Source organism: Chiloscyllium punctatum, chromosome 10 (genome assembly GCF_047496795.1).
Source record: "Chiloscyllium punctatum isolate Juve2018m chromosome 10, sChiPun1.3, whole genome shotgun sequence".
NCBI classification, from domain to species: domain Eukaryota; kingdom Metazoa; phylum Chordata; class Chondrichthyes; order Orectolobiformes; family Hemiscylliidae; genus Chiloscyllium; species Chiloscyllium punctatum.
Genome location: NC_092748.1, coordinates 56,424,292 through 56,449,332, shown reverse-complemented (window position 1 = coordinate 56,449,332; position 25,041 = coordinate 56,424,292). Strand labels below are relative to the sequence as shown.

The 25,041-nt window shown below is 39.7% G+C and overlaps 1 protein-coding gene across 1 annotated transcript in view; it reads right to left on the bottom strand.

The window, feature by feature from the left end:
• The window catches only part of dnah9l (dynein, axonemal, heavy polypeptide 9 like), a 428,305-nt gene that overhangs the window by 178,328 nt on the left and 224,936 nt on the right, over positions 1–25,041 (bottom strand). The window contains exons 51-53 of the mRNA XM_072579200.1: positions 20,226–20,465; positions 5,663–5,824; positions 2,271–2,464 (exon numbers count right to left, since the gene is read on the bottom strand). Coding sequence (XP_072435301.1) covers positions 2,271–2,464; positions 5,663–5,824; positions 20,226–20,465 — 596 coding nt within the window. The remainder of the gene's footprint in view (positions 1–2,270; positions 2,465–5,662; positions 5,825–20,225; positions 20,466–25,041) is intronic.

Below are 25,041 nucleotides of genomic sequence, written 5' to 3'. Positions count from 1 at the left end.
ACATTGGACAAACAGGCAGAAAACTAGCCACCAGGCTCCATGAACACCAACTAGCCACAAAAAGACATGACCCTCTCTCACAAGTATCCTCACATACGGATAATGAAGGACACCACTTCAACTGGGACAACACATCCATCCTAGGACAAGTCAAACAAAGGCATGCACGAGAATTCCTGGAAGCACTGCATTCCAACCAGGACTCTATCAACAAACACATCGAGTTAGACCCCATCTACCACCCCCTGAGTAAAGGAACTGGAAGTGACTTCACCACAGGAAATAACATCACCACAGGAAATGACATCACCAACCCAGAGAAACCCAAACATATAAATAGAAAGCAGGAATCTTCAGCAGTGCTTTGCCTGAGGCCCACTGAAGATGTTACCTAGTAGGATAATGAAACATCTGGAAACGAACCTTCAAGCTCAGCGAGCAAACCTACATCCAGGTCCTCTAAGAATCCTGTATGCTTCAATAAGCTCAGTTCTCATTCTAAATTCCAATGAACACAAGCCTATCCTACTCAATCTCATCTCCTTGAAGTAAGTTTATATAATGTGGCAGCCATTGCAAAGACTTAGCACAAGATGAGAAGAACTAGTCCTGCACATTGGAGGGTATATGACATTAAAGTAGAATAGGAATCTGGATTCAGGTGGAAAGGTAGTACTGTGAATCAATAATGACATTTCTATCTTTAGTTTTTATGGAGATTAGGAAAATCAAATTGGCAGAGATAGTCATATGGAAAAGTTCATCGAATGTATTAGAGACAGTTTCTGAGAGCAATTTGTTGTGGATTATCAGGGAAAATGCTACTTGGGATCTGTTAAGACGTAGTGAGGATGGTTTAATAAATGATCTCAGAGTAAAAAAACTCACCTAAGAAACAGTGACCATAACATTGAAGAATTTAAAGTTCAGTTTGAGCATGAGAAACATGGGTTGGAAACAACAGTGCTGAACTTAAATAAAGGTAATTAGAAAAAAATGAGAGTAGAGTTTGCTGGAATGGACTGGGAAAGGGGTATCTCAGAAAAAGATGGTTGAGAAGGAGGGCAGACATTTAAGAAAATAGTTCATGACTCATGGTGAAGATATATTCCAGAAAGGAAAGGGTACCCATGGTTAACTAAGGAAGTTATTTATAGAATCAAATTGAAAGAAAAACACAGACAACATGGCAAAGACATGGTCCATATGGATCCAGAAAATTGTCAGCCTATTGTTCCATCAGGATACTTAGTCAGCTTCTCTGGTGATTGAAATTTCATTCAGTTCCTCTTTGCCTTCCAATTCCTGATTTGCAGCTCTCAATAGAATGGTTTTGTATCTTCTATTGTGAGGACAGAGGTAAAATATTCATTCACTTCACCTGCTATTTCCTTACTATCTATTCTTCACTCCCAATTTTCACTCTCTAGAAGACCAAACCTCACTTTACTTATTGTTTTCTTTATTAAGTATCTGCAGAATCTCTTGTGATCCATTTTTACATTCCGAGCTAGCTTCTGGTCATACTCAAGAGTTCTGCCTCAATGAACCTTCTGGTCATTTTTTATATTCTAAGCAATCACCTTACCTGCGGCTTTCCTTTGCCTAGGTATATGCTATTTTCTAACTTGTTTAGTTAACCACGAATGGTGGGTACTACTTATAGATATTTTTCTTTACAGTTGGAATATACTTATTATGAGTATTCTAAAATATCCCATTAAATGTCTACGACTGCTTCACTTCTGAGCTATTCCCTACCCTAATATATCAGTTCACTATAGCTAGCTCAGTTTTCATTACCCACATAATTACCCTTTTTTAAAGTTAAAAATATTAGTCTTAGGTCCAATCTTCTCCCTTTCAAACTGTTTATAAAATTCTATCATATTTGGTCGCTGCTCCCTATGGGTGCATTTACTCTAAGGTTGTTAATTACACTGTACCAAGTCTAATGTAACATGCTCTATGATAGTTTCTTAAAACAGAATATTCTAGAAACAATCTTGAAAGCATTCTATGAACTTATCATCCAGGTCTCCACTGCAAATTTGACATTCAGTTTAGTTGTACATTATAGTCATCCATAATCATTAAGAGAAAGACTATATCTGAAAAGAATGAAATGTTTATCATATCGACGAACATGGGAACCAAGAAAGAAAGTTTGGTGATCAGCGCTTTAGTTTCATTGGCATGAGGGGAGGTGGAAGAAAACGAGAGAACGATAACAAAGTTTTAAAAAACTTCTTGTACTTAATTGTACTTACATATGTTGCATTGCTTCTTTGAATAGGACAAGGTTCATCACTGCATGCAGTTCATTATAATGCTCCAGGGCATCTGTAAGAATTCTATGTAGCTTTTTCCAACTGGTTACAGGCAAATATCTGGGTTCTCCAACACCTTGGGCAAAGTGGCAGTAAATCAATGGCTTTTGGGTTAAAATATGTTCATCAATAACCTAAAATCAGAAATAACAACATGAATTAGTTGCATTCATGTAAGATTCTTACGTTCAGCCATTAGAGTCATAGAGATGTACATCATAGAAACTGATCCTTCGGTCCAACTTGTTCATGCTGACCAGATATCCTAAATTAATCTAATCCCATTTGTCGGTACCTGGCCCGTATCCCTCTAAATCGTTCCTATTCATACAGCCATCTAGAAACCTTTTAAATGTTGTAATGGTACCAGCCTCCACTACTTCCATCAACACACCACCCTTTGTGTGAAAAAGTTGCCCCTTAGATCCCTTTTAAATCTTTCCCCTTTCACCGTAAACCTATGCCCTCTAGTTCTGGACTCCCCTACCCCAGGAAGAGACCTTGTCGATTTACCCTATCCATGCCCCTCATGATTTTATAAGCCTCTATTAGGTCACCGTTCAGCCTCCGATGGTCCTGGGAAAACAGCCTCAGCCTGTTCAGTTTCTCCCTATAGCTCAAACCCTCCAACCCTGGCAGCATTCTTGTAAATCTTTTTCTGAACCCTTTCAAGTTTCACAACATTCTTCCTATGATTAAATTTAATCAAATTAATATGTGCCTAGCTAGTAGATGAGATAATGAATGATTTATTTGCATTACATCTTTCTTTATATTGAAAGCAAAAATTAATGGTTGAATTTTCTTCTGAACAGGAGGTCCAACTGATGGGATTCAAATCCAGAATACAGAAAAATCCTCGGTGGCATATTCTAAACGCAGCCATGAAGGAAGTCATTGCTGGTGCTGCCATCTAAATGAAACCCCATGAATTGCCAGTGCAATCAGAGTGCTAGTAGCATAGCTGTGTCATGGTCAGTGTTAGAGAGGATGAGTTAATGACAGGAATCCTGTGAAGAAAGCCAATTTGAGGCTAAAGTATCTTAAATGGACAGTATCAAGTAGCAGTGCTACCCAGGTTCCGTTCTTCATCAGAACTTGAGATGAAGAATCACCAGACCCAATACATTAAATCTGCTTTCTCTAGCAATTTCTGTTTTTGTTCTATAGTTCAGAATGTTGGGTCAAAACAGATTTTAAAAAGGGGGCAAATGTTTTAGCTGAGCAGTTACAGCTTCAAGATTTATTAAATTGTCAGTTTGTTTCAACTTATGATCATAGTAGCTGATTTCCCATGGTATTGATCATGGATTTATATGGATCTGAATCCCAGATCCCTTTTTACATCAACACTTCCCAATTTGTCACCATTTCAGAAATACTCTGGATTTTTCCTTTTGCAGTGAATAACTGCATTTCATTCCACACTAAAATGGTACTGACCATATCCAACAAGACAGAATCAAACTATCATCCTTGGACATTAAATAGCATTATTATCACTGAATTCCCCACTGTCAACATCTTGGGAGTCACCATTGACCAGAACTTGAACTGAACTAGCCACATAAAAACAATGGCTGCAAGGTCGGATCAGAGGCCAGGAATCCTGCAGCAAATAACACACCTCCTGATTCACCAAAGTCTGTTCATCATCCACAAGGCACAAGTTAGAAATGTGATGGAATATCACGACACTGAACAAGATTTCAGGACTCAATAATGGACCAATGTTATAATGGGACAAGGCTAAATGGTGCAAAATTAAATGAGCACTTCATTTGCTCAGCTTCAGTCTTTGTGTTTAATTTTGAGGCAATTCTATATTTTAAGAAATGTGGACTCAACAGAATCCAATTTTTGTGCTGTATATGTGCCTTTCTCTACTACTTTTCAATGTACGATTAGACATACTTCTGTGAGGCATTTTTAAATCTGTATAATTTAATAATTATATAATTTTAGTACTGCTTTACAATTACAGTTATTTTTTAAAGTTTATGCTCTTGAATTGAATGACTGCAGAGTTTGTTAGACTTTGTAAACAATGTTGCAGCATTTCTATTATGTGCCAGATGTTTTAACTCTACAGGTAATCCCTGCATTGCGAATGGGTTCCATTCTAGAGCCCATTTGCAAGTTCATTTGTTTGCAAGTCGGAATACAATGCAGGACAATATAAAGCAGCTGTTCAGTACTGGAAATGTTTGTATGTTGGATCTTTAAAATTACATCCTGTATGGGATCATGTTCATGAGCACAAACCTTCTTAACTTGGACGTTCAGAAATTGGTGAACCCTTGAATTTCTGTTATATTATCCTGAATTATTCAATAAAGCTTTAACTTGGTTGTTCTGTAATAAATTACTGCTTTAAAGCTTTTTAATTCAGTTTGTTGATAGCACTGTATCTCTCTACTGTTTATTGTGTTTTCCCACATTTTCAGAGTCTTCCCACCTTTTTATCTCTAAATGGTGGATTTCCCTTCTTATCCAGAGTTTTCCCACTTTCTGAAGCCAAGATGAAATTTCCTGTTTCCAGAAAGCAAGCATTTCCATGTTTCAAAGTCTAAGATACCAAGCACTCTCTTCAATGTAAAGTGTCCTGTCAGACGTCAACAACAGATTTCTTTAAACATTATTCAATAGCAGAGCAAGCTCAAGGGGCCAAATGACTAATTTCTACTCCTAACTGGTATGTTCACATATATATCTTATAAAAACATCCCCTACCACCAACAAATGGAACTTAGGTTGCCTGCTCTGTTGAGAAAAGACCTTATAAAGATCTATAAAATAATGAGGGGTATAGATAAGGTGAATAGCAGGTATCTTTTTCCTACATTAGGGGATTTCAAGACGGGGCATATATTTTAAGGTGAGAGGAGAAAAATTTTAAAAAAAACATTAAGGGCATTTTTGTTTACATAAAGCAGCTCATGTGTGGAATAACCTTCCAAAGGAAGTGATAGATGAGAGTACAGTTACAACGTTTAAAGGTATTCAGATAAATACATGAATAAGAAATACTTGGAGGGATATGGGCCAAGCGCAGGCAGGTCAGACTAGTTCAATTTGGGATTATGGTTAGCATGGACTGGTTGGACTGAAGGTTCTGTTTACTTGTTGTATGACTTAAAGACTCGTGCAAAATAAGTTGTTACTTTAGGATTGCTAATAATTTATTTATTAAAACAAACATATAGTTTAAGGCCATGAGAAAACGGGCTTCTACATCAATGTTGATGTTTGGATACTATTCTGCACTGAGGAGAAAATTTATGAAGCAGTCATAAAAATCTGTATTCAAATGCTACAACATTACATTGTACCTCAAAGTATCTCTTTGCAGTATCCATAAGGATTTTGTAGAAGTGTTCAATATCTTTTTCTTCCATGAGTTTGTCAGCATAGACTCTGGATGATTCATGAAGCCATAAATGGATCACATCTGGAGGTAGCCGTATACAATCCGGAGTTGCAAATAGTATACCCTAGAAACCAAAACAACAAGAATGCTGACAAGTCTTCTGAAAATAAAAATGATTACTTGTGAGTTTTTATAAAAATAAGACACATCCAAAAGGACTGCCTGTAGTCTTGCTCCAAGTAAGTCACTTTGCATTTTATTTTATAATGGGAGAAACATAAGAGATATATTCTGCTGACTCAGCAGGACCATACATAAAATTGATTTTTTTCCTCAGGCAATTTTCATAATAGATATACCTTGAAATCAACAGAAGATTAATTATGGGGATGGTTTCACCACTGATTTCGAGGTGCTGGTCTTGCACTGGGGTGTACAAAGTTAAAAATCACAACACCAGGTTATAGGCCAACAGGTTTATTTAGAAGCACTAGCTTTTTGCGCACTGCTCCTTCATCAGGTGATTGTGGAGAATAAGATTGTAAGACACAGAATTTATAGCAAAAGTTTACAGTGTGATGTAACTGAAGTTATATGTTGAAAAAGACCTGGATTGTTTGTTAAGTCTCTCATCTTTTAGAATGACCATGTTGGTTTCAGTTCTTTCATATGTAAATTGCAAAACATTTTTTAAAACTTACATTCTCAAGTAAACTTTAACAATGGGTGACGTGTCTACCCAGATAAGCTATTGAAGGTGTTAGCTCCGTGAGGCTGACTGTGCCACAATGGTCAGACTGATTCTAATCTAAAAAACCCTGTACTTCCCAGGAGCCGAAAAACTATATCACGTTCTTCGCAGCCTGCAACACAATATCAATGAGGATGAGCACCTTGCCAAGACCTTCCCCACACCTCCATTTCTCACCTTTAAACAGCCACCAAACCTCAAACTGATCATTGTTCGTAGCAAACTGCCCGGCTTTCAGAAGAATACCATACAACCTTGTCACGGTAGACACTGCAGGATGTGTCAGAGTGTCGACACGGATACCACCATTATGCGTGGGGACAGCTCCCACCATGAACGTGGAAGGTACTCATGTGACTCAGACAACGTTGTCTATCTCGTACGCTGCAGGCAAGGATGCCCTGAGGCATGGTACATTGGCAAGACCAAACAGAGGCTACGGCTATGGATGAATGGACGCTGCAGAGCAATCAACAGACAGGAGCGTTCCCTCCCAGTCGGAGAACACTTCAGCAGTCCGGAACATTCGACCTTGGACCTTTGGGTGACCGTCCTCCAAGGCAGACTTCAGGACAGGCAACAACGAAAAGTGGCCGAGCAGAGGCTGATAGCCAAGTTCGGTAGCCATGGGGATGGCCCAACCAGACCCTTGGGCTCATATCACACTACAAGTGACCCCATTGCACTGTACATGCACCCTCTCACAGACACTCACAAGTCTTGGAATGTTTTGCCTCATGAAAGGGGCTACATCCATTTAAAGTGGTGTTGATTGACACTTGAAATTTTTAGCATCTACAGAAAATCAGAAGCAATCCTGAGGAAATAATTGGCTTTTTTCTCACTTTTAACAGTTATATGTTATGGAACATTTGCTTTTATCAGTCATGGCATAAAGTATAAAAGCAAGGAGATAATGTTGGAATGTACAGAGCATTGGTCAAGCCATAACTGGAGTCATTTGTACAGTTCTGGTCACCTCACTACAGGATGTGATAGCACTAGAGTGATTGAAGTGGAGGTTCACTAGGATGTGGCTTGGGATGGAGAAATTGAACTATACAGAGAAACTGGATAGGTTTGGATTGTCTTTTCTAGAGGATAGAAGACTGAGGTATATAAGATTATGAGGGTTACAGTCAGAATGAACGGACAGCAGCTGTTGGTTGAGGGGTCAATCATGAAGGGGCACAATTTTAGGGTAAGAGGCAGGATCAAGAATGCACTGCCTGGGAAGGTAGTAAAGGCTGGCACCTTACAACCTTTAAAAAATATTTGAATAAGACTTCAAATATCAAAGCATTCAGGGATATAAAATGAATGCAGGGAATTGGGATTAGCACATTTTTGGTGGGAATTATGTTGATGCAGACTTGATGGGCCAAAGGGCCTTTTCTGGACTGTGTGAATCTATAAATCTAAGTGTTGTCAAGACATTTCATGTTTAATATTCTGTGTTATCTACGTTTTATTTAAACCATCATTGATTCCAATGAAAAGAATATATCTCATCTTTCAAGGAAATGAAAAATATGACACAAAGTGTGTAAGCATCACAAGGGTGACTGATTTATGGGGACCTCTGCTGGGAACAAGGTGACAGGTTTAGATAAAAATACAGCATCAATTACCACATCGCTCCTGCTCCTAATATGGCCAAAACCACTTACGATACAGAGTGGCTAGATCACACATCTATTCCTGATAACAATATGTCTGTTTTGGGTCCAATGCCAATTGTAAAACCCTGACATATTTCTGAGACAACAGAGCAGGCATAGTGTCAAAAGGGAGAGAATATACAAATTGTTAAACAACTTCATGAGTGGTCTTTACAGGTTTTGTGGTTGGACCATGGCAAATTACTCAGGAAACTGGTAAATAAATATTTTGCTTGTGAGGTTGTCCTCTAAAACTTACAGAATTAATGACTCAGAACCACTGAGCTATTGCTTATGCTGAGTTGTAGAATATAAGGTGTTGTATTATTCGGGAATGTTACATCATTTAGCGCACAATGCCCATGATTTTGTCTCAGGTTTCCCTGCCCTGCAAATTTCCAAAAGATCTCCAAAAATGTAAAATATTGATAGGATCCTGGGAGTATATTCTTAAGTCTGGCAATATTTCTTTCGACTTACCTTTATCTATGCTTAAAATGTCAGTAACTACAATGTTATTTTGTATCCTGAAGTGTTCTTAAACACAACTGAATGGTTTTTTCCCCCTCCCCAATCACCAAACCACTATCTCTGGTAACTACAATGTTTAGATATTTCCTAATCAACCTGATAAGAGATGTGATTACACATTTCTGGAGCAGATGGGACTTGACCCTGGGCCTACCTTGTTCAGAGGTAGGGACACTACTACTGTGCCACAAGAAACACTCAATTACAATGTTTTCTTTTTATTTCCATACACAGAGGTGCTATTACACACAACTGAGCAGCTTACCCACAACCAAAATCACTATTTTTTTTCTTTTAACCACCACCAGTAATCATCCATGTATCCAAACAAATATTTATAAGCAAATCACACAATGTGAATCAAAAGTGAGGGCGGGGGAAGGGTGAGGGGGATGTGGCAACTACAATGTTCACTGTTTAAAAATTGTTTTTATTGAACCTATTTTCATAATCAACTTGTTCAGAGATATCATTACAAGTCCAAGAGTAGGTACACTACCACTGCACCATAAGAGGGCTCTATTTTAACATTTCGATATTTTTCTAACCAACCTGCTCAGATATATTATTACAAACTTCTAGTGAAGGTGGGACTTAAACCTGGGCCGACTGGTTCAGAGGTAGGAACATTAACACCGCACCATTAGAGTCCACACTACAATGTTTACTTAATTATTTTTTATTTAACCAATCTGTACAGAGACATTATTACACCTCTGGAGCAGATGGGACTTGAACCTAAGCATCTCAGTCCAGAGGTAAGGACTCTATCTCTGTACAAGAGGGCCCCAATGGTATTACAGATTTCTAGAAAAGGTGGGACGCCAACCTCAGCTTACCAGCACCAAAGGTAGGGACACTATCACTGCACCATAAGGGCTCACACTACAATGTTTACATTTCTTAACTTGATAAAATACAGATGTTTATCCTTTGAGAATTAATGACCTTGATTCAATTCCAAACTTCAACCTATTTATTGTTTGAAGAACTCAACTTAGATTGAGGAAAGATGCTGAATGTCTAATACCAAATGAATGTTGAAGTTTAAAGAATATTTACAATTTCAGCTCCAGCTAACAAGGAATAAAGTTACAAAGTGCCCATCAACGGTGACCCACTCAACACTGATATTTTCTACAAACCCACCAACTCCCACAGCTACCTGGATTACACCTCCTCCCACCCTGCCTCCTGCAAAAATACTATCCCTTATTCCCAATTCCTCTGCCGTTTCTGCTCCCAGGAGGACTGGTTCCACCACAGAACACATCAGATGGCCCCCTTCTTTAAAGACCACAATTTCCCTTCCCACATGGTTGAAGATGCCCTCTAATGCATCTTATCCACGTCTCACACCTCCATCCTCAAATCCCACCCCTCCAACTGCAACAAGGACAGAACTCTCCTGATCCTAACCTTTCACCCTACCAACCGCCACATAAGCCACATCATCCGCCGACATTTCTGCCACCTACAAACCAGGGATATATTTCTCTCCCCACTCTTATCCGCTTTCTGCAAAGACCGTTCCCTCCGTGACTACCTGGTCAGGTCCACAACCCCCCCCCAACAACCCACCCTCCCCTCCTGGCACCTTCCCCTGCCACTGCAGAAATTGCAAAACCTGCCCTGCCTCACCTCCATCCAAGGCCCCAAAGGAGCCTTCCACATCCAAAGTTTCACCTGCACATCCACTAATATCACTTATTGTAATCGATGCTCCCAATGCAGTCTCCTCTACATTGGGGAGACAGGACGCCTTCCTGCAGAGCACTTTAGGGAACATCTCCGGGATATCTGCACAGCCCAATGGCCGAACACTTCAACTTCCCCTCCCACTCTGCCGAGGACATGCAGGTACTGGGCCTCCTCCATTGTCACTCTCTTACCGCCTGATGCCTGGAGGAAGAACGCCTTATCTTCTGCCTTGGGACCCTCCAACTCCATGGCATCAATTGGATTTCACCAGTTCCTCATTTCCCTTCTCCCCACCTTATCCCAGTTCCAACCTTCCAGTTCAGTATGATCTCATAACGTGTCCCATTTGTCCATCTTCTTTCCTACCCATCCACTCAACCCTCCCATCTGATCTATCACCTTTACCCCCACCTCCATCCACCTATTGCACTCTCAGCTACCTTCCCCCAGACCTTACCCCTCCACTTCAGAGTTACCCGCTTTCGTCAAGGTATAAAGTCAATACAGCGTTATTTTCGTCCTGGCCTCAGTGTTTGAAATAGACACATCACAGGACATTTTATGAAAGTGTAATCCTTAATTCAAAGACATAGTCCATTCAATGTAAAGTGATGTTACTTCAGCCCTTTTTGAAAGGTTTGTATTTCCATACAGCAACTTTTATTTTTAAACGTAACAATCTTTTCCCTTTGCCATGAAGTTTCATTTTAACTGCACAGGTAATGAAGATTATCTGTATAAGTGGTTGTAGGTCTTAGGGTCTCTGGGATAGAGGAGTAAAGTAGACAAGTAGACTAACTGCTGCTCTCACTTCAACTCTAGAACTTTGGGCTAAGATTGCAATGTGATCTGGAGCTGAATAGCCCTGGCAATATCTGAACTGAACATCACTCACCAGGTTATTGGTGAATAATGACACATAAATAGAAATATCAAAGACATTCTCCATCCCTATGTTGATGATTGAGAGTAAACTAATGGGGTGGTAATTGATTTGTCCGCTCTTTGTACATGACATATTTTGACAATTTTCTACTGTTGGGTCAATGACTGAGTTGCAGCTTGGCTAAGGTGCAGTTAGTTTTGGGGAGCACAGGTTCTTCAGCACTGGTTGGGATTTTTTTGGGGCTTTCATTATGTCCAATGTGTTCAGCCATTTCTTGATATCACATGGAATGAATCAACTTGAGGGAAGATTGGCATTTGTGTTCTTGGGGACCTGAGGAGGCTTAAATGAATCACTCACTCCACATTTCGGACTGATTTCCATTGCCAAAACTTTATTGTTGCTTTGTGCAGTGACATGCTGGAGTCACCAGCACTGAGCTAAATAATCACGTTTTGGCAATACATGAACATAGAAATGGGGCAGCACAGTGGCTCAGTGGTTAGTACTGCTGCCTCAGAGCACCAGGGACCCAGGTTTGATTCTAGCCTCAGGCAACTATCTGTGTGGAGTTTGCACATTCTCCCCATATCTGTGTGGGTTTCCTTCAAATGCTCTGGTTTCCTCCCACAATCCAAAAATGTGCAGGTTAGGTGAATTGGCCATGCTAAATTGCCCATTGTGTTCAGGGATGTGTAGAAGAGGTAAATTAGTCAGGGGTAAATATAGGGTAGGGGAATGAGGCTGGGTGGGTTACTTTTTGGAGGGTTGGTGTGGACTTGTTGGGCTGAAGAACCTATTCCACATTGTAGGGATTCTAATTCTAATTCTAAATTTGAGAAGATTTGTAGCTCAGGTTGTTGACTTGATTGCTGAGCTAATAAGTTTGTTCACAGATGTTTCATCATCATTCTAGGTAACATCAGCAGTGCGCCTCTAGTGAAGCGTTGGTGTTCTGTCCCACTTGATATTTATGTGTCTGGATTTACTGCGGTTAGTGGTGTCATTTCCAGTTTAGTTGTTGGCTCTGTTTCTTAGTGGTTGATACATGGGGTCCAGCTCTACGTGTTTGTTATGGAGTTCCGAGTTAAGTGCCAGGCTTCCAGGAATTCTCGTGCATGTCTCTGTTGGGTTTGTCCTAGGATGGATACATTGCCCCAGACGAATTGGTGTCCTTCATTATCTGTATGTATGGATACAAGTGATAGCTGGCATGTCTCTTGGTGGCTAGCTGGTGTTCGTGTACTCTGGTGGCTAATTTCATTCCTGTTTGCCCAATTTAGTGTTTTTGGCATCCTTTACATGGTACTTTGTATATAAATGTTGATCCTTTTGGTTGTGGGTATGGGATCCTTTATACTTGTTAGTAGCTGTTGTAGTGTGTTAATTTGTTTGTGGGCTACCATGATACCCAGGGGCCCGAGTAGTCTGGTGGTCATTTCTGATGTGTCCTTAATGAGTGGCAGTGTGGCCAGTGCGTTTAGAAGTGTTGTGAAGGACTGTGCTTTTTGGGTACCCGTTGTTTCAGAAGATGTTATGTAGGTGTTATCCTTCTACTTTGTGCTGTTCCAGGGTGCTGCAGTGTATTATGTCTCACTCAACTCTGTTTGTGGTTGTTGGGATAGTTGCTGATGAAAGGCTTATAGCCGAAATGTTGATTCTCCTACTCCTCAGTTGCTGCCTGACTGGCAGCGCTTTTCGAGCATCACACTCTCAACTCTGATCTCCAGCACCTGCAGTCCTCACTTTCTCCTAGTTGCTGTTGTAGTTGAGTACTTGGTCTGTGTGGGTGGCCTTCCTGTATCTGCTGGTATCGAGCTCCCCATTAGCTTTTCGTTCAACCAGTACGTCCAGGAAGGCAAGTTGATTGTTATTCTCTTCTTCCTTTGTCAATTTTATGCTGGTAAGGATGTTGTTTATGAGCTGGTGAGTCTCCTCTAGTTGTGAGCATTTGGTAATGAGAAAAGTGTAATCTATATAGTGGATCCACAGTTTAGGCTGGATAATGGGCAGTGCTGTCCAATCTAGTCTTGCATGACTATTTCTCCTATTAGCTCTCATATCAGTGATCCCATGGGTGTTGAAGCAAAACCCACCTCATCCTCAACGGCCAGGTATATAAACAAATCAAGGAACACTCATGGGATCACAGATATCAGAACGAATAGAAAAGTGATCATGCAAAGACTAGAATGCTCAGCACGGCCTGCTATCCAGCCGAAACTGTGGATCCGCTATGTAAATGACACCTTTGTAGTTTCCAAACACTCACAGCTAGAGGAATCCCATCAACTCATAAACAACATCCTTACCGGCATAAAATTCACCAAGGAAGAAGAGAACAACAACCAACTCTATTCCTGGATGTAATGGCTAAATACAAGGCCAATGGGGACCTCTAGACCAGCAAATACAGGAAGGCCACCCAGAGGCCAAATAATCAACTACAACAGCAACTATCCCAACAACCTCAAACAGAGCTGCATCAGAACATTGTTCAAGTGAGCCTTAATACACTGCAGCACCCTGGAGCTGCTTTAAGCAGAAGAAGAACACTTACATGTCTTCAGAAGCAGCAGGTACCCAGAAAGTGTAGTCCACCAATACTCACACAACAGACCACAACAGGAAGACACAACACATCTGTTACACACTGGCATTCATTAGGGTAATATCAGAAATGACCACCAGACTATTCTGACCCCTGGATATTATGGTAGCCCACAAACCAACTACGACAGCTACTAACAAGTATAAAAGATCGTACACCTACAACCAACTGGACTAGTATACACAAAATACCATATAAAGACTGCCAAAAACACTACCTGGGGCAAACAGGAAGGAAATTAGCCACAAGGGTACATGAACATCAACAAGCCACCAAGAGACATGACCAGCTATCACTTGTATCCATTCACACAGATAATGAAGGATGCCAACTCAATTGGGACAATGCATCCATCCTAGGACAAGCCAGACTGAGACATACATGGGAAATCCTAGAAGCCCAGAAATCAACTTGGAACTCCATTAACAAATATGTAGAATTAGACCCCATGTACCAACCACTAAGAAACAGAATCAACAACTAAACTGGAAATGACATCACCAACCCCAGTAGATCCAGACGTATAAATATCAAGCCGGACATAACACCAATGCTTCACCAGAGGTGCACTGCTGGTGTTACTTAGAATGATGACGAAATGTCTGCGAACAAACTTACCAGCTCGGCAAGCAACTCAACAACCTCATATACATAGAAAAGAAAACAGGAGAACCATTCAGCCCTTTGAGCATGCTCAGACATTCAATATGATCATAGCTGATCATCCAACTCAGTACTTTGTTACCACTTTCTCCCCATATTTTTTCATACTTTTAGCTCCAATAACTATGTCTAAGTCCTTCTTGGAAACATTCAATGTTTTGACAACCACTTTCTGTGGCAGAGAATTTCACAGGCTCACCACTCTCTGGGTAAAGAAATTTCACCCCAGCTCAGTCCTAAATAGCTTATCCCCTATCTTTAAACTCTGAACTAAGTTGGACTCTCCAATCATCGGGAACATCTTTTCTGTGTTTACCCTGTCTAATGCTGTTAAAATTTTATAAGTTTCTATAAGATCCCCCCCTCCCCTCCCCCCCCCCCCCCCCCAGCCACCACCATTCTTCTAAACTCCAGTGACTATGGTCCATTATCCCTTGACACATTAATCCTGTCATCCCAGGAATCAGTCCGGTAATCTTTTGCTATACTCCCTCCATAGCCAGAACATCAAATAAGACCAAAACTGCACACAACCCTCCTGGTGTGGTCTCAACAAATCCTTATCTAATTGCAGGAAGATACCCTTGCTCATACATCTTTCTAGCATTTTCCTCAATACTGATGTCAGGCTATTTGGTCTATAATTTCGTGTTTTCTTTCTATGTCCATTTTTAAATAGAACTAGTGTAATTGTTCTTTAATAGTCTTTAGAAACCTGACAGATGACCACCAATGCATCCACTGTTTCTAGGGTCCGTATGTACTCTGGAACAGAGATTATCAGGCCATGGGGATTTATTGACCCCAAATCCATTCAATTTCCCCAACATCATTTTTCCTATTAATACTGATTCCTTTTGGTTCCTCCTTTTGTCTTGACTCTGTGTTCACCAGTACTTTTAGGACGTCATTTCTGAGCTCCTTTGTGAAGACAAAACCAAAGTATGTATTTAATTGATTTGGCAGCATCTGTGGAGAGAAGGCAGGGTTAATGTTCTGGCTCCAGTGACCCTTTTGTTTTAGCTACTGGACCTGGGTTTTTCCAGAATTTTCTATTTTTGTTTTTGCTTTTGCTTTTCAGCATCCACAGTTCTTTGGGGGGTCTTTTTGTACACATTTAATTGATTTGCCATATGTTTTATCCCCCATTATAACTTCCTTGTTTCTGACATGAAAACAAAAATGCAAGAAAGCTTTGGATAGCATTTCTGAATGGGGTGTAACCAGTGAACCAACTACAAATTGCATCCAAATTTGTACGCACTTCAGCATTTCAGTGCTCACATTTCTGGCCACTTGCATATTCACAAACATAAAATCCGCCTTGAAGCAGTGTAATTGGCTTATTAGAATGAATGTCTGAAAAAAAGTGTATTTCCTTCATAAAATAAACTACGAATGTATTTAGGATTGATAACTTGAAGAACGTTGATTAATAAAGCTTAAATGGGCTTAGCACAAAAATAAGCATTTTAATCAGTACTTAGTACACCACTTGTGAGCAACTTGATTTTGAGGATGTGAAAATTACTTACATCTATCCAAAACCATTAGCTAGTTATGTGTTGATGTGTAGTAGCCAGTTTCTTAATTACAAATTAATGGTTATTGATTTAAATATAGTCTTTTTAAACCAATGCAACGATCAGAGGTTGGTTCCAATTTCAAAGCAGTATATTATGCTTCACAGACCACAGACCGCGTTGGATAAGTTGAACAATTTTTCACTCTCAATAAATTTAGTAGACAAAATATGCCATTAGTTGATTGATTATGTGAATCAGCATTGAATTATTCCTAACTGTTGACCAGTCACTGCTAATAATAATTTGAATTGTGGAAAAGCAACATTAATAATGTTTTGCATAGCAGCATGTTTCAGTTTACTTTGTTAAACAGTATCACAATCCTCCTGTAAAAGTAAAAAGACATACTTTTTGAGAGTCTTAGTGAAGAGGGAAAGTAGGAACTCTCATTTAGACAGTAGCACATCTTACTTGTCTGCAAGTCCCCTCTCCAAACAATGTTTCGTACTTTTTCAACCCCTTTCCTGAAGGCATGTTTCATACAAATGATTGAAGTGGGCACAGTTTTAATGTTAATTATTTTCTGCTTACAGTTAAGAGTCATAGAATCTTACAGCATGGAAAGAACCCCTTTGGCACCTCGCATCAGCACCTGTCATCAAGCACCTATTTACTCTAATCCCATTTTCTTACACTTGGCCCCTAGCCTTGTACACATCCAAATATTTCTCAATGTTGTGAGGGTTTCACTATCCTTTCAGGCACAGAGTTCTAGATACTCAGCATGCTCTGGGTGAAATAACTTTCCTCAAATTTCCTCCAAACATCCTGCCCCCTATGTTAAACCTATGCCCCCTGTTATTGACCCCGCTCAGGGACGTTTTTTGCGCCTCATAATTTTATATTCCTCAATGGTGTCCTCTCTCAGTATTCTCTGCTCTAAGGAAAACAACACCAGCTTATCTAACCCCCCTTCGTAGCTGAAATACTTCAGTCTAGCCAGCATCCTGGTGAATCCTCTCTGCACCCTCACTAGTACAATCACATCCTTCCTAAAGTGCGGTAACCAGAAATACATTCAGTACTCCAACTGAGGTTTAACTTACATCTTATGCCAGTCCATCATAACTTCCCTGCTCTTGTATTCAATACCTTGACCAATAAAACCAAAGTATCCCATATGCCTTCTTAACTCCTTCTTGTCTATCTGTTTTGCTGCTTTCATAAATCTATGAAAGCACACAGTCTTTCTAATCCTCTGTACTTCCTTGGGTCCTACTGTTCCTACTGTTTCATCATGTTTGCCCAAAATGCATCAATCACACTTTTCAGGATTAAATTTCATTTACTCATCTGACCAGCCCATTTATATCATCCTGCATCTAAGGCTTTCCTCTGGGTTATTTCCCACCAACAATTTTCGCACCTCTACAGACTTACTGATTGTAAGTATCTTCATGTCCATATTTAATGTATACTACAAACAACAAGGGACCAAACATCAAATCCTGCGGTACCATTACACACAAGGCTTCTAGTCATTAAAATGTCTTTCAATCATCTCAATTGGTCTTGAGTCGCTAAACCAAATTTGGATTCAATTTGCCAAATGGCTATTGTTCCCTGGGCTCTTATCTTCTTGGGTACAGAACCTGTTTATCAGGATGCTGCCTGGCTTGAAGGACATTAGCTATGAAGAAAGATTGGACAAACTTGGTTTACTTTCACTTGAACATTGAAGGATGAGGGATGACCTAATATAGGTTTACAAAATTATGGAGGCATAGAAAGAATGGATAATTGGACTTTTTTTCTCAGGGTATAAATGCAAATTACGAGGGGACATAGATTTAAGGTAAAAGGAGACAAATCTCAAAAGGAGATGTGAGAAGCAAGCTTTTTTTAATGCAGAGGGTGGCAAGTGCCTCAAATGCACTGCCAGTGGAGGTGGTGGAGGCAAATCGCAAAGTTTAAGAGGCACTTAGATATGTGAATCAGTGGGAATACAGACAGCACAGAGGCAAAAGGTTAAAAGTTTAGAAAGGAATCATGTGTTGCTGCAGTCTTGATGGGCCAAAGGCCCCTGTTCCTGTGTTGTGTTACACTGTTCTTTGCACTTGATCAGTCTCCCCTGTGAAGCCTTACTGAAGTCCATGCAGACTGCATCAAATGCACCACCCTCATTTACATATCTTGTCACCTCCTCGAAAATACAAAGTCATAATCTTCCCCTAATAAAGCCAAGCTGAATATCCTTAATTAATGCTTGCCTAATTACAGATTGATATGTCCCCTGGAATTTTTTTTCTAATAGTTCCCATACCACTGATGTTTGACTCACCGTTCCATCATTTTCCTGGTTTACTCCTAAAACACTTCTTGAATAATGGCACCATATTAGCTACCTTCCAGTCCACTAGAACCTCTCCTGTGCCCAGAGAGGAGTTGAAAATTAATTCCAGAGCCCATGCAATCTCCTCATTTGCCTCCCACAACCCAAGATACATCTGGACCTGGGGATTTATTGCCTTTTAATCCCATCAAAAACATGAGTACTTCATCCTGCTCAAGGCTAGTTTGTTCAAGTATATCACAGACCCCTTCCTTCATCTTTATAGCTACTTTGTCCTTCTCTGTAGTGAAAACAAATGCAAAGTACTCATTTAAAATCTCACCTGTATTTTCCAGCACGACACACAGATTGCTACATTGCTGTTTGTCTGGTTACTCTCATTTTCTAATATACTTAGAAAATGTATTTGGATTTTCCTTTATTTGACCCATCTTTGTTCTCATACTTCTTTATGTAACCCTCTGCACTTCCTAAACTCCTTTAGGGCTTCAGCTGTTTTGATCCTCTGGGTATTTGCAATAAGTTTCCTTTTTTTCCCTGATGCATTCCTATACATCGCATGATATCCAAGATTCTGTGCACTTATTGGAACCACCTTTCACCTTTGCTGGAACATGTTGGCCTTGCACTCTACTTCCATTTTGAATGACTCCCACTGTTCTGATGTAGATTTTCCAACAAGTAATTTCACCCAATCACTTTGACCATATCCTGTCTCTACATTTTAAAAATCAACCTTTCCCAAACTCATAAACTTTACTTTCAGTCTAACTTGGTCCTTTTTCTTCACTCACTTAAATCTTACTGAGCTTTTCTTACTATCAGTGAATTGTTTCCCCACTGATATTATTAAAATGTGTCTGGCTTGTTCACTAAAATTAGATCCAGTACTGCCCTCTCTTGTAGGACTTTCTATGTGCTGATTTTAAAAAGTTCTCTTGGATCGACTTTAAGAATTCTTACCCTTTTTTCATACTTTGTGTATTTCAATTAGTATAAGGAAATTGCAAATCCCTATTATTACATAATTCTTTTTTCACCTGTACACATTTTATTGATAATTTATTTAAAGCTATCAAAAATAAATGGCAGTTAAGACAAATTTCGATTTTTAATTAAATGCAACTAGGAATATTTTGATTGTGTCTATTCTTTTTGGTGTAAAACAGAGGTTGCAAAGTTAACTGCTATAAAAATCTGGCTCTGCATTGCCAGAACACCCCACAGGTCTGGTTATGGGGAGAAGATCAAGTTAATTTCTAATTCCTATTTTGGCATACTGAAAATTTAAATAGTTTTCATTCGTGGAAATAATACTTACTGGCAATAAATACTGCAGCAAAAAATTACAACATATTAACTTCAATCTCTATTGCAAACAATTAACAATATGATTTATAATAGCGTAATTTCAGATTTTATGTACTTCATAATCAATCTTTGGCATGGATGTAAATAATACCATGGTATACAACATTAAAACAGAAAAATAAGGGCCTGCATTTATATAGTACTTTAAAGGCAATGAAGTACTTTTTAATTATAGTCAAAATTGCATGACCTAAATAGTGACTTGATTACTAACATGTTAAATGTGTATTTTCATTAGTGGAATTATATTTTTCATGTCCAAACAGCAAAGGTTAACAGAATGTTCACTGGAAATGTGAAATATATTAACACTGTCAATACATAAAATGCACATGTAAATGGAATACTTAAAAGAAGTTGTATGAGAGAAGTTGGTTTTAAAAAGTTATTTGCGAAATAGTTTTTACAGCAACTGATTACATCCAATGTCATGAATCAAAGTAACAGTTAATATTCAAATAGTAAACATACCTGGAAAATGTTGGACAGATCTCGTAGGTTAAAAATATAATGGAATCTAATTGCTGTAGGCAGAAAGTTCTGAGTCATTTTCTGATGAAGACAGATTGCAGCCTGAACGACAGTATGAACAATTTTTATTACGCTGTGAGTGAAACTGTGTTCTTGAAAATGAGCATTAAGAATGTTGCTGTATATGGTGGCCAGCGCATCTGCTCCAGGGAAATTGACTGCAAAAACAGAGAAATGTCTCTGCAAAACAAGAAAACATGAAATCAAAATCCAAAGTTACTAAAATATCATAAACAGTCTTATAAAATTAATACACCTCATTCCAGAAGATAATCATTATTATTTCAAGTACTCATCAATTTGATGTTACTTATCGCATTGTTTCAGAACTCTTCAAAATATTCCTTATGCTGAACAATCCATGATGATTGAACAGGCAGGTAATTTACAGGGAACTAGAGTTACAAAATGGATCCCATTGAAAAGGTATGGGAGGACACCTTCTCGCACAGTGCTTCAGAAAACATCTCCAGGACACCCGCACCAATCAACCCCACCACCCCGTGGCCAAACACTTCAACTCCCCCTCCCACTCCACCGAGGACATGCAGGTCCTGGGCCTCCTCCATCGCCACTCCCTCACCACCCAACGCCTGGAGGAAGAACACCTCACCTTCTGCCCCCAGGACCCTCCAACCTCATGGCATCAATGCGGATTTTACCAGTCCCTCATTTCCCCTCCCCCCACCTACCAGTTCAGCAACGCCCTCACGACCTGTCCCATCTGTCCATCTTTCTTTCCACCAACCACTCCACCCTCCTCTCCGACCTATCAACTTTATCCCCACCTCTATCCATCTATTGCACTCTCAGCTAACTTCCCCCTAGCCCCACCCCCTCTCAATTATCTCTTCACCCCTGAGGCTCCCAGCTTCATTCCTGATTAAGGGTTTTTGCCCGAAACTGCTCAGTTCAGCAGTTCTCCTCCCTTCTTTTGCCTTCACTTGTTCCTCTCTTGTCCCAGTTCTCCTCTCATAGTCTCCCACCTCATCTACCCTGCTCTCACCTGACCACCACTCCTCTCCGTCCCAAACTTCACTTTTCCACTCATCTGCTCTCTTCCATGTGTCAGCACTGGAACAGTGAGACCCACGTAGTAAAGTACTGACCACAGCCAACAGAAGGTTAGAAGAGAGCCACCAAATTCCATTACCACAGCTGGAAAAAAACACTGCAGCTTCTTTGACTTACCCAAAAACTGCAAACTATGATCCATTGAAAGGAACCCCATGGTGCTTGTCTGAACTGCAGTGAGAAATAGGCAGACACTGACAAACAGAGACAGAGAAATTGTGGTGGGGGAGAAACAGAAGGGGGGGAGAGAGAGAGAGAGAGACAGAGACACAGGGGAAGAAGAACAAGCAAAACCACTTGAGAAGCACAGCCTCACTAAGCAATGGCCTGAGGAGACCCCAGAGGTGAAGGCAGCCAGCCAGGTGGTAATAATGCAAAACAATCAGCAAGGAAATACAATGGCAATATTTATAGGCAAAACGGAAGTGTTCAAGTTGTTGTTTTATATTTCATTGGTAGTTATCAGTATACCTTTAAGAGAAATACACATATCATCATTGCATCATGGCATGTGACTTCATCTTACTTCAGATCACTTGAAGTATAATTCACTGTTGTAAACTAATAGCTTAGTACAAGTAGACAACCCATTATCCAAAATCCTGAAATCCAAAAACCAAAAGGTATTTTGTGAAGTTTTTTTCTCATTAACAAGGTTGTTTGGCGTGTAAATAGTTAACCCAACTCTGCACCCACTCGATGCGTGTCACTCAGGTGCAACATGGGGGAGGCATGGCCCAACACTGACAGACCTCAATTCTGTCTCAGGGCCCATAGTTCTCACTGTGAGTATGCTCTTCAGTAAGATTTTTAAAAATTTCATCAAATTGTCACTTATTCTAAAATTTTAAAAATTCTGAATTCCGAAAACTAGCTGGTCCCGAGCATTTCAGATACATATGTGCCTGAGGAATGTAATATTTGTATTCAATGAATAGCTGTTATAAATGTCTGATTCCACAATTATATGGTATACATGGCAAAGTATGATCCTGGACTGTCTCAGTGTATATCATATCACTGACATTTTGCATTGGCACAATCACACTGCCAGGCCAATACACAAGTGCATCTAGCCTTCCTGAAATCCACCTAGCAGATACCAACATCCAGCAGTGGCATAGATCTCATTATATAGTCACAATTCATGATATTCAAACTACATCTTCTGTGGCAGAACAAGCCACACTTGACAAAGGTGAATCAGGTAACAATCTCCAAGGATATGATTTTGAAGTGAGAGACTAAAATGATTACATCTGATATGCTGAGCAGAGTATCCAATCCACACCATGACCAACGCATTCTTCTGGATCTACATGTACATGCTCTAAACTACAAAATTGAATAAGTTCTCAAAGTTGATTGGTTACACTTTGGCCAGAGCCAGTGTGAACATTCGTAATTGATAATTATGGAAGTTGAGCAGCACCAAAAGTTTAAGAAGTTGTGATAGCTTCACAGAGATTTGCTCATTTGATCATCTAGAAACTAACTTGGTAGAGCACATTGCAGAACTTTCAAGGGCAAACATGTCCTAATATTAAAAGAATTACAGTAAGATATCATGTCCATGTTACACCACAGGCACATAGGTATTGAACACACAGCTACCACACAAACTAAGGATCAGTATATTTAATTACTCGTGAATGCATGTGATGATGTCAACCAACTCAGTTGTAGCAATGGAGAGAGCCTCGACATCTATATCCACTCCTTGGATGAAAGTAACAACAGACCTATTCACAGTGCACAGGAAGAATACACCCCTAGTGATGAATTACTTCTCTAAATTTTCCATTGTTTGATGACTTATCAACACATTGCTGACATGATGAGCACTATTTTCAGTTTGTTTGGTGTCCTGGATCAAATACTTTCTCACAATGGATTGCAGCACATTGGTAAACCATGTCAGGATGTGTGCACTAAGTAGGGAGTGACCCATATCACAGCATCACCCCACTATCATCAGTCGAATGGTTTAGGAGGTAATATGATAAGATCTGATAAATTAATGATCATTAAGTGTTATATGATGGTACTGTGCCTCCAAAAGAGATGCGGTCTGTGCTCTTGCAGAGATGTTGCCACAGTGGTACCGAATGTCTCCTTTAGACAGCCAGATGGTAAACAGTTTTTGTTTTCCTTGGGTGTTTATTTAAAATTAGACAAAGGAAACATGAGTTGGTTGGGTCAGGGCTCACAAAGACCCAGCAAGGTTTTTAGTTTTGCTTTCAGTTAGTCGAAGATTTCTGCTGACCGCTGAGTTAAAAGCCTGAGTTCCAAACTGCTACAGTAAAGTCTTAAACAGGAAGCTTCCTCTTAGAAATTCTGTGTCCAATGATCCTGTCCCATGAGCTACCTGACAAAGGAACAGCCCTCTAAAAGCCTGTACTTTCGAATTAACCTGTTGGACTATAATCTGGTGTTGTGAGATTTTTAACTTTGTCCACTCCAGTCCAACAGCGACACCTCCACATCAGAAATAAAACAGGCACACTGTTTTTTTCAGTATTTATCTCGCTGGACTGGAGAAAGGTAGCAGAAGAGAACTCTAACTTTTTGGTGAATTGCATTTTTGCCAAAGAGTATGTTAATGGGATGCTGTCTATATTGGAGCAGTTGATGATTAGTCATTAAATAATACATTATCTTGTTAAGTATTTCAGTAGCATTTAAAGTTATGCCAACATTTCCTTATCCGTATTTTAACTGTGTTATAAGAGTAAAGTATGTTTTACTTAAAGCCTGGTGGTTGACCAATCAAATTACATCAAGGACAGTGTTCTCCATTTGCTTTTAATTAAATATAAAAGTTAGGGTCTAGGCTATCTCCAAGCTATATTTTTGGAGGTGGGACCGATGGTCAGGTCTGTGACAGTTGAGAAACAAAGCATAACTTTCACACTGCACTGCCAGATGCTCATGCAATACCAATCGAATTAGGCCAAAGATCAACCACGATCTCACTGAATGGTGGGCTGTGTGGCCTACTCCTGTTCCTATGTTCCAGATTTGTTCCAAATTCCCAGTACATCATATACTCAGAAGGCAAGTGTGATCGACCTGGCCAGTAACCAACCGTCTACTCATTCCAAAACACAAGACATGTTCCTTCAAAGACAGAAGGATATGAAAGAGATGCATGATGAGCAAGGAGCTAGGGAAACAAAAAAAACGTGAACTATGCAGTGTGTGCAAGCCATAAGTCCAAATCGAAAAATTTGTACACTAAAGGACTCAAAAAATTTGCAATTATCCTAAATCATACAAAGTCACTCCTGATCATGATGTTACATTGTGAAGGGAAGCGGTCAGCTCAGGTCAATGTACAACACAATTATCATGCACAAATAGAGTGGCGATAAAACACTGAAATGATAATGATTATGCAGTGACGTTGAGTAACAACAATAAAGTCCAACTAAACTGTCAAACAAAAACAACAAAGAACAACACGTACCTCTTTGGATGGGTGTGCAATCAACAGATCAGGACTGGTTGTCAAACTTCAAAGAATCACACTGAAGTTTGAAAAGCTAGTTTTGTAAACTCTGTTTAACCTATTCATGTAATTATTGAATTGACAGCAAGTACCTAAGTACAACCATATATATCTTTTTTGAGATTAGCTTTTATTTTGAAAGAAGCAGGATGTTCTATCATATCCCACCAT